Source organism: Podarcis cretensis, assembly GCF_951804945.1.
Source record: "Podarcis cretensis genome assembly, chromosome: 5".
In the NCBI taxonomy this organism is placed as follows: Eukaryota; Metazoa; Chordata; class Lepidosauria; order Squamata; family Lacertidae; genus Podarcis; species Podarcis cretensis.
Window position 1 is genome coordinate 38,226,394 of NC_137174.1, and position 14,595 is coordinate 38,240,988.

General features: G+C 41.6%; 1 protein-coding gene across 14 annotated transcripts in view; it reads right to left on the reverse strand.

Moving 5' to 3' along the window:
- The window catches only part of EXOC6 (exocyst complex component 6), a gene marked incomplete at its 3' end in the record, with an annotated part of 102,507 nt that overhangs the window by 53,294 nt on the left and 34,618 nt on the right, over positions 1-14,595 (reverse strand). For 11 of the 14 annotated variants that reach the window (XM_079978603.1, XM_079978606.1, XM_079978599.1 and 8 more), the window contains exons 6-16: positions 13,503-13,707; positions 12,961-13,119; positions 11,584-11,652; positions 7,971-8,054; positions 7,819-7,865; positions 7,022-7,142; positions 5,429-5,500; positions 5,071-5,168; positions 4,388-4,493; positions 3,243-3,352; positions 581-692 (exon numbers count right to left, since the gene is read on the reverse strand). In XM_079978603.1, the coding sequence (XP_079834729.1) occupies positions 581-692; positions 3,243-3,352; positions 4,388-4,493; positions 5,071-5,168; positions 5,429-5,500; positions 7,022-7,142; positions 7,819-7,865; positions 7,971-8,054; positions 11,584-11,652; positions 12,961-13,119; positions 13,503-13,707 (1,183 nt within the window). The remainder of the gene's footprint in view (positions 1-580; positions 693-3,242; positions 3,353-4,387; positions 4,494-5,070; positions 5,169-5,428; positions 5,501-7,021; positions 7,143-7,818; positions 7,866-7,970; positions 8,055-11,583; positions 11,653-12,960; positions 13,120-13,502; positions 13,708-14,595) is intronic. The other 3 variants (XM_079978600.1, XM_079978604.1, XM_079978609.1) reach the window with 1 other exon arrangement.

The following is a 14,595-nucleotide window of genomic DNA, read 5'->3' on the forward strand; positions in this document are numbered from 1 at the left end:
ATCTAATACATTATCTACTATTACTAATAATAATAATTTATTATTTATACCCCACCCATCTGGCTGGGTTTCCGCAGCCACTCTGGGCGGCTTCCAACAAAATATTAAAATACAGTGGTCTATTAAACATTAAAAGCTTCCCTAAACAGGGCTGCCTTCAGATGTCTTCTGAAAGTCTGGTAGTTGTTCTTCTCTTTGACATCTGGTGAGAGGGCGTTCCACAGGGCGGGTGCCACTACATTTTGCCAACTACAGAATTCCCATTTCTTGGAGAGGACAATGCATCCTATATCATTCATCACAGTTCATGCAGGGTGGTGATAACTTTCTGGGCTTGTTAAGTGCCACCATTATCCTGGGTGAAAGCAAGAGAGGGCTCTAGATTGAATGTGCCCCAAACTCCCCTTTGTAACTGCAGAGTAAAAGCAAAGAATAGTTATACTGGTGGGCATGTTCCCTTTCAGGAGCTTCTAGTTGAGAAGCTTTGGAGGACATGCATGGCTCTTAGGGAAAGTCTGAAGAATCAGAGAACTACGCACAAGAGCACCCAGAACACTGAAGCATGCATTTCAAAACTTACCTCCGTCAAACCTATGTGAGGCTTTTTTATGAGGTTCTGTAAACAACTGCTTAAAGTTCGAGTCAGCAGCAAATTTGTCGATTTTCTAAGCATATCATCTATCTCTGTTGAACTGAAATGCAAAAATTTAAGATGCTTTGAAAATGAATGATTAAACCACTGATGAAACTTTAAAATAATTGTGCAGCCTTTTTTCTCCTTTCCCAGATAACTAAGTAGAAATCTGTTCAGCTCCAATAGAGGACAGGCCATCAGTCAAGCAACTGCTTTGTTAACAGTTTAACAAACTTTTAAGATATGCATTTATGAAAAACTTGAACTATGTTCATAGCATAACTGGGAAAGGGTAATCATCTGCATATTTTAATAGTTTCTGGTTAGAGATGAGGACGCAGAAGTCTTATTTATTAGTTCAGTATGTGTGAAGGGAGAGCAATTTACAGTTGTCAACAGTGCACAAAGCTTGATGACAAACTGGAAATAGCTTCCAGATTTCTGAAAGCAAAAGGGAACTGCACATTTTATCCAGTTAGAACCAAGCGATCTTTTTCAGACTGGCTTAAATGGAAGCCTCTTTTTGTAATGAATTTTTGTAATGAATTTATCCCATCTATTAGAACCTGAATGTCTTACTATTTCGAATGGTTCGTAAAGTAAAATGTAATGCTGAAGGATGGGGGAGGGGGGAGAGAGAATAAAGGTGGTCCCTAAGAAGGAGACATACAGAAGCTACTCAGGTTTGCCCCAGCTTTCCCAAATTGTATCTGTCTCCATGAATAGCCTTGGACGATCTTCTGCCCTTCACACCCCTGCTTTTCCAGGTGGAGGCTGAATCATTCTGTGCCCCAAATAGGTCAGCTTTTAACCAACATGGTACGGTATATTACTCAGGGTTACCATAAGAGAAGGGACACAGGTGGCGCTGTGGGTTAAACCACAGAGCCTAGGACTTGCCGATCAGAGGGTCGGCGGTTCGAATCCCCGCAACGGGGTGAGCTCCCATTGCTCAGTCCCTGCTCCTGCCAACCTAGCAGTTTGAAAGCACGTCAAAGTACAAGTTAGATAAATAGGTTCTGGCGGGAAGGTAAACGGCATTTCCGTGTGCTGCTCTGGTTCGCCAGAAGCGGCTTAGTCATGCTGGCCACATGACCTGGAAGCTGTACGCCGGCTCCCTCGGCCAATAAAACGAGATGAGCGCCGCAACCCCAGAGTCGGCCACGACTGGACCTAATGGTCAGTAGTCCCTTTACCTTTACCTTTACCATAAGAGAAGAGAGTACGTTGCGGCTTTTCTTAGTCACTCTGGAACTGACATGGTTGAATACGATGCTATGGGTTTCACAAAACTAACTTTGCTACTGATGTGGAAAGGATTTTGCTTCCCGGTTCATGTTGACCTGCCACTCTATTTTCCTTGGAACCAGCCAACATTAAAGTTTCTATCTGTCTATCACTTCACTAACAGTGGAGGGCTCTATTCCCAGGCCCATAAAAACTTTCCCTATAGTCCATGTTGGGATGGCAATGAGATGGTCCACAGAGCAAATTCCAGAAAATCCCATGAGGATTTGGGAAAACATGACTGGTGCTAGCCATATTTCCATATCATAGTCCATCCTGGCTGTTTCGTGGTACAGACCAGGTCATCAGTCTGGCTTCTGCAGCCACCTCCCTGCCGTGAACCACTACTAGCGGGATTGGCAGCAACAGCAGCAGATATGTTCTATACTTATTTTTATTTTTCATTTAAATTTTATACCACTTTAAATAGTTATGGAACGAAATATCAAAGCGGCTTACAACCTACATTAAAACACCAAACAATCTAGAAGAAAACATTACAGAAGGAAGTAAAATATACATTCAAAACAACATAATTATGACAACGCTTTCTCCTCTCAATAATTGTGCTGCTCTAAATGTACATTTTATATTTGACTTCATTTAGTAATGTTTTCTTTTGAAATGTTCAAGATTTTTTTTGTTAACTTGGCAGCGTTAAATGTGCATTCTGTAGTTGCATTAAATGCTTTAAACGTGCATTCTGTAGTTGACCTCCTTCATAACGTTTTATTTTGAACTCCTTTAAGATAATATTTTCATTTCCTGTTAATTACATAGCTTTGAATGTATACTTTGTATTTGCCTTTTTTTCTGAAGAGCATAGCCAAAATAAGTATAACGTCAGAAACAGGAGTTCTGTGTACAGCTACCTGATCGGATACTAGTTAAGACATTTCAGCACCTCTATATGTTCATAACCAGGCTGCAAGATCAGCAATGACCCCACATGCTCCCTAGTTGCAAGGAGACTGCCAGCTGTTTGATTTTGATGCAACTTGCAGATTCCTTATCTGGTAACGCAGCTATCTTCCTACATGCATTGTTATACTGCATCTTACCATATTCGCAATTGCTCCATCTAGCTCAGCATTGCCTAAGCTGACTGACAGCAGCTCCCAGGGGTTTTGGAGAGGAGCTTTACCTTTACCTACCTGGGATACAATTGAACCTGGGACCTTTAGATAGCACACCTTGTGTTCTGAGTTCCAACCCTTTCTTCTTGTGTATATATATATATATATATATATATATATATATAGGTCCTACATGTCTTTTACACACACACACACACACAGACACAGCTTTTGTAAATGCTTACCTGCGATGAAGTGACTCTGAAAATTTAAGGCTTGCATAAATGAATTCTTTGACCTGGATATAAATCTGAGGCACTGACTGAGACATTGGAAGTTTCTTTGGAAAACCCTGCTGCGGAAACAAAACACATATGTGCCATGTTACGCTACATTTCAAAGTGACTAAAGCTAAGCAGGTTGGAGAAAAGGACCTTAATATCATATGCTAAGCCAGGCATCCCCAACCTGTGGCCCTCCAGATGTTTTGGCCTACAACTCCCATGATCCCTAGCTAACCAGTGGTCAGGGATGATGGGAATTGTAGTCCAAAACATCTGGAGGGCCAAAGGTTGGGGGTCCCTGTGCTAAGCTGTATTTGGCTGTGATATCTCTATAGTCATAAGAGTTTCCCCGCCTCTCTGCATAGGGAGAGACATGCCATTCCTAATTTCTGATGGGCAAAGCCGCAAGAGACTGACAACACAATTCATCATATAAAAATATGCTACAGTATTCAGATCTCTCCTAGTTGGGACCACAAATACAACCATACATTCCAAGCTGTATAAATTGAATTTTAAAAGGCGAGGGAGGCTATAAGTATGTTAAGTTTTGCTTTTTTAAAACAAAAAAACAAACACACTAATTCATCAGGTTATTTCTCCTTTTGCAGGATTCTACAAGCGTGTACTGCTGTCTCAGTGGATTAATGCCCAGAACACCTAAGGACTGAAAAAGAGGATTGTGTGTAGATTTCCTACACACAAAAGAAGATGAGCTGAGAGGAAGGGCCCAGGCACACAATCCCATTGTCCTCGCCTTCATCCCTAATTAATTTTTATATCTGCACTGAGACAATAATATTTACTTATTATTTATTTTAAGTATCTATACTTCACCCCAAAGTCCCAGGATGGAAATACATACACTTCAAAAACAAAACTGTGCATATACACCAGACACATATTGAAAATTGATCCTAGTTTGCAGGCAAACTAGGATTTGAGCAAACCAGTTTGCTGCATTCAGACAAAATTACAATGGTTTGCCACTAACTGGAAGAAGCCTCCTATGTGTACATGGAAAAGAGGAAAGAGGGAGTAGACTTGGTTTGGAGGATCATCAAAATGCCTCCCCGGGTGCTTTTGCACAGTGTGTGTTTTCTTACCTTATCAAGTTCCGGATCTTGAAAGGGAAATTTGCTAATGACAATTTTGTACTCTTCTTCATTTGAGACGGGAATCGGGCTGCAATTATCTGCTTCAAAAATATCCCTGTGCAATCAAATGAGCATATTAGAAACATAAATACTAAAGCACACGGCAAACGTATATGGGCACAATCTAGCCAAAGTGAAGCACTTCTACAGCTTTCAATGTTGAGAGCTAAGCATGTGCTGAGCTCTGGTGTCACATACTGCTCCCGAACCATCTAATTGCTAGCGCTCAAAGTCTGAGGACAGAAGCAGCTGTGAACCGCTGGTGGGAAGGAATACATAGAAGCAGAGGCAGCACTATTTAAAAGTGATTGCCTGTTAGGCAGAGTGTCCAAGGGTAGGAAATAGAAACCCGTGGGACTTCAGGTATTTGTTTATTTTGTGTAATTTAGACAGCTTCTGTTAGCCATGGAGATAAACAAAGACTATGTAGGACACTGTAGTCCTGCTCCATCTTTCACACATTTCACACACACTTTCAATTGTAACTTTGACAATAATTATAAAGAGCTAGAATTTTTATCTTTAAGTGAAATCCCCTGGCTGGATATATGCAACTATATAGCCATCGAAAGAACAACCAAAACTGGTTAACATTACTTTGAAACAGGATCTTCATATTCTGTGATACTAACCTGAACAATACAGCCCATTTTTTAAGCAGCGTTTCATTGTACTGGTCCCTTATTTCAAATAAAAGATCAAAGAGCCTGTTCACAGGAAACCCGTAGCCCTAGGAAAACAGTGTTTAAAAACAGTATTTTAAAGGATGCTATCGCTGCAAGTGAGTATAAGTGAGAATATGATACTGCAAAATTTTAAGAGTTGATGCCTGCAATCAATACATAAAGGCATCCTTGGTATATATATGTCCTTAAATAATACATTTCCTTGGCCTACTCTTTAGACATTGAATTGAATTGAGTTGGCCAACAGAAGGGCTGCAAATGGACACCCAATGAAATGCTTACAACAAAGTATTTTACCACCAACCTGCAAGGTGTCCGCAAACACGACAATCAGATTCTTGAGCTCCAAAACAAGATCAGGATCAGTGCAATAGGACTGAAAGGTAAAAACCACATACTGTGTTTCAAAAATCGAATTTTAACCAATGGAAGGCTTGGAGTAGATGACCCTTGCAGTCCTTTTCAACCCTACAATTCTATGAGTCTATAATTCTAACTATTCAAAATGATCCATCTACAAAACAGTCATGCAACAAAATGGCATGAATGAACCAGGCAAAGGGCCTTCTTGGTAGTGGCACCCACCCTCTAGAATGCCCTCCCATCAGATATCAAGGTAATAAACAACCACCTGACTTTCAGAAGGCAACTGAAGGCAGCTATGTTTAGGGAGGTTTTTAATGTTTGATGTTTATTGTGCTTTTAATATTCTGTTGGGAGCCGTTCAGAGTGGCTGGGGAAATAATAAATAAATAAATTATTATTATTATTATTATTATTATTATTATTATTATTATTATTATTGGAATGTCCTTATATTGATGGATTTGTTTTTGAAATAACAATGTTGTGTTTTAAATTGTTGTTTTGTGCCCTGGGATCTTTGGATGAAGAGTGGGTAATAAATGAATTCTATTACTACTATTTTTGTGAGGTGGTGTGAATGTTATTTTTTAATCACAATGGACACCACACAGGTTGCCACAGTCCCATTCTGTCAGCAACGGTTAGACAATCTGCTTTGCATGCAGAATGTCCCAGATTCAATCTCTGGCATCGCCAGGTAAGACTGAGAGAGACCCAAATCTGAAACCCTGGACAGCTGCTGCCAGTCAGTGTAAACAATACTGAACTAGATGGACCAATGGCTTGACTCATATTATAGGGCAGTTTCCCCAATTTGAATGCTCCTAAGCAACTGAAGCTATTCCACTCTTTCTCATGCGGGTATTCAGCTGGGCAAATTGAGCAAAAATAACTTTGCATTAAATGACACACATTCTATAGTGATTAATTATCCCTCAACCAAATAAAACAAATATTAAATTAACAACACTGTTCCAGTTTCAAGTAGCTGGAAAGAGATCCAAGGCATTGTGCCTATGTTGCAACAGAAGTACCAAAAAAAAAGAGGGCAGCTCTAAGGGTTCCGCTGGTGAAGTTTATTTTGGAAACAGGGGTTTTGGAATGATAATTAGGAACTATTTCCTGGTGCTGCTTTCAGCACTAAACTAATTCAATCTGATCTAATGAAGAGGTCAGTTGAAACTAATTAGGACGGATTGCAATAATAACAGCAGATTAACTCTGCATATTCTAAACTGCCGGACTAAGGCCACAGTTTGGAAGACCCAGGGAGTTGTAAATCAGCAAAGGATTATGCAGATAGCCCAGGGCTGTGGCTCACAGCCTGAGACTGGTGGGACAAACAAAAGCTTGGCAGGCTCTCCCCCCAATCTGAGCAATTTTTAATTACAAAAAAACCCACAACACCCTCCCAATAATGGACCTGGATTCCCCACCCCCTTACTTTGACATTATCCTTCCTTTAAACACACTCAGAAGTTCTTTAAGTAAATAAACCTAAAGGGCATCTTCGCAACACCTTCTCACTTACCGAATGAGTTCTAAGGACCGCAATAATCTTTGAAAGCGCCATGTTCCAAAGTTCATCAGTGTAAGCTCTCGTTATCAATCCTTGGGTTACGTGTAAAATGTGATCTTCTACTACAAAAAAACTGAACACATAGAAAATAGTTAAGAGGAATAATCGCCGTTAAAATCATAAATAACCAAACAACAACCCGCTTCTTGTTTGTTTCTTGCTCTCTCTCTCAGGTTTAAACCAGTGTTACCAATTTTTATGGGGTTTGCTGCTAGAGGGTGTTTAACAGGATTACACAAACCAGCTTGAGGGTGAAAGCCACCCTTTGTCATTTGCCTTGAAACTAGTAACTGAGTTGCAGTAGCAGTCATAAAGCTAATTTGTGACCCCAGCAGTGGGGGCAAGGTTGTGGGACAGAACCAATTTCTCCTATCCGAACAGACAGTCAATGAGTTTACAGTACACATACACTGATGAGAGTGACAATTCTCTGTGGGGCCAGGGAAAAGAGAAGGGGGCGGGGGTGCACTGGAAACCCCATTCCGAGAGTAAGCACAAGATTTGCTTTCAAGCAAGCTTAAGCTATTTTGGGATGGAGGTTGAGCATGAGTTATTTGCTCTCCTCCCCCCCCCCCCACTGCCTCCCAGGCATCTGGCAACATCTGAAGCAGGCAGCAGTCAACAGGTTAGGCAAAAATGCAGTTAGCATTGCTGCAAATCAACACTGAACAAGCTGAAGAATCAAAAGCTACCACAAAGAAAGGCCTATAAAGGAGGAGAGCAACATACACCCATGTTTTGGAACTCACCCTACAATCTGACTGAAGTATCTTCTGTAACCTTCCACTGTTTCATGCTTTAAGAAAAGAACGCAATATATATAAATATAAACAGTTTAAGTTATCTGATATGTTAAATATTTTAAAACAGACCATTCTCCATTAAAAGGAAAATTAAGTACCATGTTTGACTGTGGCTGCAACACTAGTCTTGCTTGTTTCCTTCTTTGTTTTCTATAGTAATTTTCAAATGTCTCTGCATCGCCCTAAAGGGGAAAATAAATATATACATACATCTTTTTCTAAAAAAAAAAAAAAAAATCCTGTGAAAGTGCACAGACAAAAATGTATGTTACGTTTCTGGAATGGCAATACTCTAAACACACCCAAAAGCACTTCATTTGAGACATTCATTTGTAACATCAGGTGACTGGCAGGAGTGTGGACCCGCCCAAATGTCAAAGTGGTCCGCTAGGGGTGATGGAGTTCAGGATCCAACCTACTAGACAGAACCTATTCCTGACCCCTAATTTCACATTTAGTTCAACAAACTCATTTTGACAATACTATTGAACAGCAAGTTGACATTCAACAACTCCTTACTTAGAACAAAAAGAACATTTTCTTTTCCAATTTGCATCATTTATGAGAAAACTTACAACGCTGATTTGTGTCATTTCAATAGCCATGGGAGAAATATTTTGCCTCTCAAGGATTTGTTCACTGTTAGGTTTCCACCACCAATTGATGAAATTTAAAACAACATGAAAAGCTGACAATTGTTCCTGATGTCTTGGGCTTGGAAGGGTATCAACTTTATTGAAGGATGCTTTGCCAAGAATCTTAAATTTAGTTGAAAATGTAAAATGGGGGTGGTGGTGTTACTATGTTGAAAGGTCGGCCAAAAGTACTGACTGTTTTTCTACAGGTAATAAGAAATCAAGGCTAGCTCTTACAGCATTAAAGAAACCCATTTATGATGTTTGAAGTTTAAAGTTTCCATATATGATTTACTACTATTCTGCAAGATGGTTAGAGTTGATTATATTTTGCTATGAAAAAGGAAATGGGTACCCTTTGGTATATAAATTGAGCAGAGTTGTGTTCTCATCCATCTGCATCTAGCACCAAAGCCATATTCTTGCAAAGTACTTTAGAAATTCAGCACTCAAGAAATCTATCCAGATCATGCATAAGTGCAGTTTTGAAAGTGTGGGACCGGGGGGGGGGGGGGTGGGAGGAAGATAGAGAGAAAGGAAAGAAAAAAGAAACCAGCTATTTCTCCCTTACATCATGCTAAATTTTAATTAGATAGTTATATTCAGGTTTGGAAACATCATAGCGTGCCCAGATTTAAAGATGTCACACAGATTGGGGCTACCGTAAATAGAGTAGGCATTGCTGTTAAGGGCATTATCTTCCTTAATAGTTTCAGTATGTTCAGTAGTATAGTTACGTGGTGTGGAATATCAGTTTGAGTAAAATGAGAACAAACCTTTTTCTGGTGTGCTTTTCACTCTCCTTGATTAACACTGCTAAGACTTCATTTAATATTTAAAATAAACATCTATTTGTGGCACATATTTAATGGCCACCCTCTATACTTCATTGGTTTTTATTTTCTATGAAAAGGGGGAAAAATGGTCCCCTGACTCTCAGAGCTCTTCATAATGTAGGGGGGGGGGAATCTATGTAGATCTTTTTTATCATGATGATTCATTCAGAAAGAACCATCTGTCTACTTAAAAACCACAACAAAAATTGACTCATCTGTATATACTGAAATTAATGTAATTTGCATGTAAGCAGAATTTAAAAAACAAAACAAAAAAAACCCTCTTAAACTGCTCAAGTTCAGCTTTACTACTCTTGCGGTTAGCTTAGCTTACTTATTTAGGTTTCCATTAATTAGTAAATTCAAAGCAGAAAGATATATTGGGTAGCGTAATAAGAAATTGCAGACATGGAAATACCCACTACACTCAGATGGCTTTCTCAAAATGCAAAGCTGAAAGATTATTTAAAAATACAAGAGCTGTAAACTAAGCTGGTGGTTTACATTATCAGATCAAGAGAACTATACAGTACTTTCTATTACTCTAAAAATAGATTCAGTGAACGGACACCTACGTATGTAAGTACTTACCATGCCATGTGAGTTTTCATCTTCAGCCAAGAGCAACATGTAATTCTGAAACAACTACTGTAGCATAATTGCAAATACAGCACAGTATTTACCTAGCGGGAGCATTTACGGTTTTCAAGTAGCATTCTTCCTAAACGCACAAAGTAAATAGCAGCTGTGGGGGTGGGTGGTCCAGATCAGTTCCACAGCAGGGGGGAAAGGGTTAAATCCCTTCCCCTGTCATGGTCCCAGTCCTGACCACTGCTCCCCATCACCATGACTATTCAAGAAACAAAGCACCCAAAAGCTAGTTTCCAACCAGTGAAAAGGCTTGTGATGCCTAATCAGCAACAGTAGTACAGTATTTTAACTGTCTCAAAGCTACTAGTTACAATTTTATCTTTGGAAAGCTCTAAAGTTTCCATTTTGCCACTTGAGTTGTTCGTGGTGTCCCCCCCCCCCACCATATGAGTCATATTTGTCAAATTAGTTACATGAGCAAGATCTTGCAACTATCCAACAGAACACACACTTTTCACTCCCGTACCTTTCAATGGGAGCGACTTAAGCTTATGCTTAATTCTCCCACTGAAATTACATCTGAATTTAGGTATATTTATCTCATTTGCTGGAGTGTGCTCTTTATCCTACATCAGGAATAGGCAAACATCGGCCCTCCAGATGTTTTGGGACTACAACTCCCATCATCCCACACCACTGGTCCTGTTAGCTAGGGATGATGGGAGTTGTAGACCCAAAACATCTGGAGGGCCGAGTTTGCCTATGCCTGCCCTACATAGTGAGCATATTCTTATCTAAAACAACACAAGAACCATAATTAATTTGATACGAAGGATGTTCTGTTGGGATAGCAATTATGGTTGCTCTGTTGCTACCAAGAAACAGGTTCTCTCTCTCCTGATCACCCAATAACAAAAACTGGAAATCTCTCATGAATTCCTACCCAGGATAGAAGGTGCATATATGGACACAACCTCATAAAAATCCTGCTACAGATATTAATGGATATAAACTAAAGGATGTGTCAGGGAACTGCCATCAGAGCCAGAGGGAGAGAGGGGGCTCCAGAGGGATTCCGGAGAGTGTCTCGGGATGGGGAGAAGCACCCCATCTTCTGGGGAAGGAAATCAGCGTAGCACCAGTGGAGAAGGGGGGCAGATGGGGGAATCGGCGAGGCGGTTCCATGACTCCTCGCCGGGGACCAGCGGAGAAAGCACGGGTCCTCCACTGCCCACACCCTCCTTGCGCAGAAGGCTTCCGCGCAGGGAGAGTAGGCGGAGACTAGGTGTCAAAGAGCTTCTTTGCTGAAAGAAGTTCAAGAAACGCCCACTGACGGATTCTGCCAGCGATTGAGACAGCCATGGGCGAGTGGCTGTCCAGACGGAAAAGGTTCACTCAGGCAACCCAGCCAGGTGTGGCGCCAGTTTACGCACGAGCATCCCCTAGAACCATTACAGGATGTCAACAGAGTCTGGCAGAAACAGCACACTCACATTATTTTTAGAACACAGGTGGATTTCTGTTAAGGTAGCTGCAATGGTCTTACAAAAACTCATGTAGTTTTGAGACACAGAGAGAAAACAGACAAAAGAATAACAGGACTGTAAAAATAAAAAATCCCCACACACAAAAAAGAATGATGTACGTACCAGAACTGAGTAAATATGCAAGCATCGATAAACGGGAGAAAAATCTACCAGATCGTGAGCTGTCAAAACCTGTAGGAAGGGATCCAAACCAAAACACATTCAGCTACAGCATGACATTCATAAGTCAAATGAGCATTAGAAACTAATAACAGTAAGCCAAATAGGATGCCAGCATTTAGACAGGAGGCAGACTCTGCCATGATCGGCCATTTTGGTAATTGTACAGGTGCCCTTGACAGATAAAGGCCTGATAAAAGTATGATTCCCTTCTACAAATATTGAAGTCAAATCAAAATTGCCTGAATAATATTCAGTGAGCCCTTATTTCTCCACTCTTTCCTCATGGGATAAAAATAATGGTTATAATCTGTTATTTATTTAGTAAAAAATAATAATGTAGTGCTGGGACTCATATATTGATAAAAGTGTCATGGCTGTCAGCACAAAATGGCTGCCAGGGCAGCAAAAAAGATGTGCCAGTACTTTGTACAAGTATTGTAAAAAATGATAATCCAAAAACCACTTTCCTCAACCAGCAGCTTTCTCCCCGCACCCCATTTGATGTGGCAAATTGATTTTTTAAAACTGAGGGCTTTTTCATGTGGAAAATTGCTGTTAAAAATGAAAAGAAAGCTACCGTATTTTTCGCCCTATATTTTTCGCCCTATAGGGCACACTGGCCCATAGGGCGCACCTCGGTTTTTTGAGGGGAAATAAATGAATAAATAAATATTCCCCCCCCCCAGCCGTGGGGCTGGGGCGGGGAAAACCGGAGCTTCCCCCGACCCCAGCCCCCAGAACACGCTGCTATCCGCAAGCCTGGGGAGCCCGGCAGGAACTCCCACCGGGCTCACAAGGCTTGCGGACATCTGCGCGAAGCACGGGCCGTGCTCTGGGGCGCACCCCGTGCTTCGGGCTGCAGGCTGCTGCCCGCAAGCCTTGCGAGCCCGCAGGAACTCCCGCCGGGCTCGCAAGGCTTGCAGACATCTGCGCGAAGCACGGGGCGCGCTCCGGGCTGCAGGCTGCTGCCCGCAAGCCTTGCAAGCCCGGCGGGCCCTCCGGCTGGGCTCCCAAGGCTTGCGGATATCTTCCTGAAGCCTGGAGAGGAGAGGGGTCGGTGCGCACTGACGCCTCTCGCTCTCCAGGCTTCAGCGAAAGCCTGCATTCGCCCCATAGGACGCACACACATTTCCCCTTCATTTTTGGAGGGGGAAAAGTGCATCCTATAGGGCGAAAAATACGGTAGATGGTCTAATGGGTTACCACAAGCCCCCTGAGAGACTCTAAGATTCACTTCCACCCATTTCAGGATTGTTTCCTAAAGGCTGAACAATAAGAACAAGTAAAATGAAAGGAAATTATTTGAGATCGAAATACCTCATCTTCATGTTCCTCCTCTTCCTCTTCAATGTTTTGTTTTGAAACAATTTTATTCCTTGGCTCTGGAATGCCATCATTATTTATATATGGACTCTTCCCATAACGGAAATTGTTTTGCTTCTGGAGACCAGTATTAAAGGTTTTCTGCTGCTGTGCCTGTAATAGCAAAACACGCCATTGAACACACACACAAAAAGATCACACGCAATTCGTTTGTGGTCCTACGAAAGCAAAGACAAGTAATGGCCAAGGGAGCAGAAGGAGGGATGTGGCTTATCTCTTCAGGTGGATCCCACAAAATCACACAAGACCGAAATATTTTCCAGTGGAGTAGACTGACACAGGTTGGATTCATGCAATTCTTAAATTTTGAAAATGTGAGGGAAAGTTTGCACAAGTCGGGCCCCATGGGGGTGCAGAGGGAAGGAAGGTGTTTGTGTAGCACCACTTGTCATGTAAGGCCTTGTAAGCAGATGAACTGAGGCTAAATTACGATTGGTTTAGTCAAGCTTGAATATGCTTAGATTTCATAAACATACCTGTTTCATCGCGGTTTCACCAATTTTATCCGAATGCTTCCGAATACTCTCTAGGAAGTCCTTCAGATCCGACATGGAAATCTCTTTAATTTCCTCACGAAGTTTTGGAAGGTTTTCAATCATTATCTGACAAAACCGATACTGACTAACTCTAGGAAAGTAGATGTTTTCTAGCTGTTCCATAGTCTTTAAAGCAGAATAATATCTGGAGAAAAGAAGGGGGGAGGAGTTGTTGTTTACCATCTGAGCATAATCCTAACAAAACTGTTAGGAGTTTCGTGCAAATAAGATCAGGGTCTCAAAAGGAGCAAATGGGGAGGCAGAGGGAGATGAGAAGCTGCCCTAGTACACGATTGGCCACCTTTGTGGAGAGTTCTACACCATATGCCCTTTAGCTGCTGTTCATCCTTCGCTATAATACAGTGATACCTCTGGTTACATACTTAATTCGTTCCGGAGGTCCATTCTTAACCTGAAACTGTTCTTAACCTGAAGCACCACTTTAGCTAATGGGGCCTCCTGCTGCCGCTGCACCACCGGAGCACAATTTCTGTTCTCATCCTGAAGCAAAGTTCTTAAGCCGAGGTAATATTTCTGGGTTAGCGGAGTCTGTAACCTGAAGCGCATGTAACCCGAGGTACCACTGTATCTACTAAGAATCATGGCCATAAATGGTTATTTAGGCTATTGCAGGCTTTGCCAACCTGGCACTCTCCAGATGTTTTTGACTACAACTGCTATCAGCTGTGCTGAATGGGGCTGATGGGAGTTGCAATCCAAAACATCTTGATGGCACCAGGCTGGCAAAGATTGGGCTAATCCCTCTGTTTTGCTTCAATAAATTCTCCAAAAAAATGTAAATGCAATGCAGTGAATATACGTGTATTTCATGTATTGCCATGTGATGCGTGCAGCTGGCCTCGCTACTTTGGCAATCTGGAGCTAGCTGTCTGCTTGCAGACTTCACTCCTCTTTTGGCACGTTTTGAGTCTGAGTTGTGTTTGCCCCACCGTTTTGCAGCCGGCCACATCACCCGACTCCGCCCCTAGCTCCACCCACTCATGCTCAGAACTGTACGTTGTTTCATCTGTGA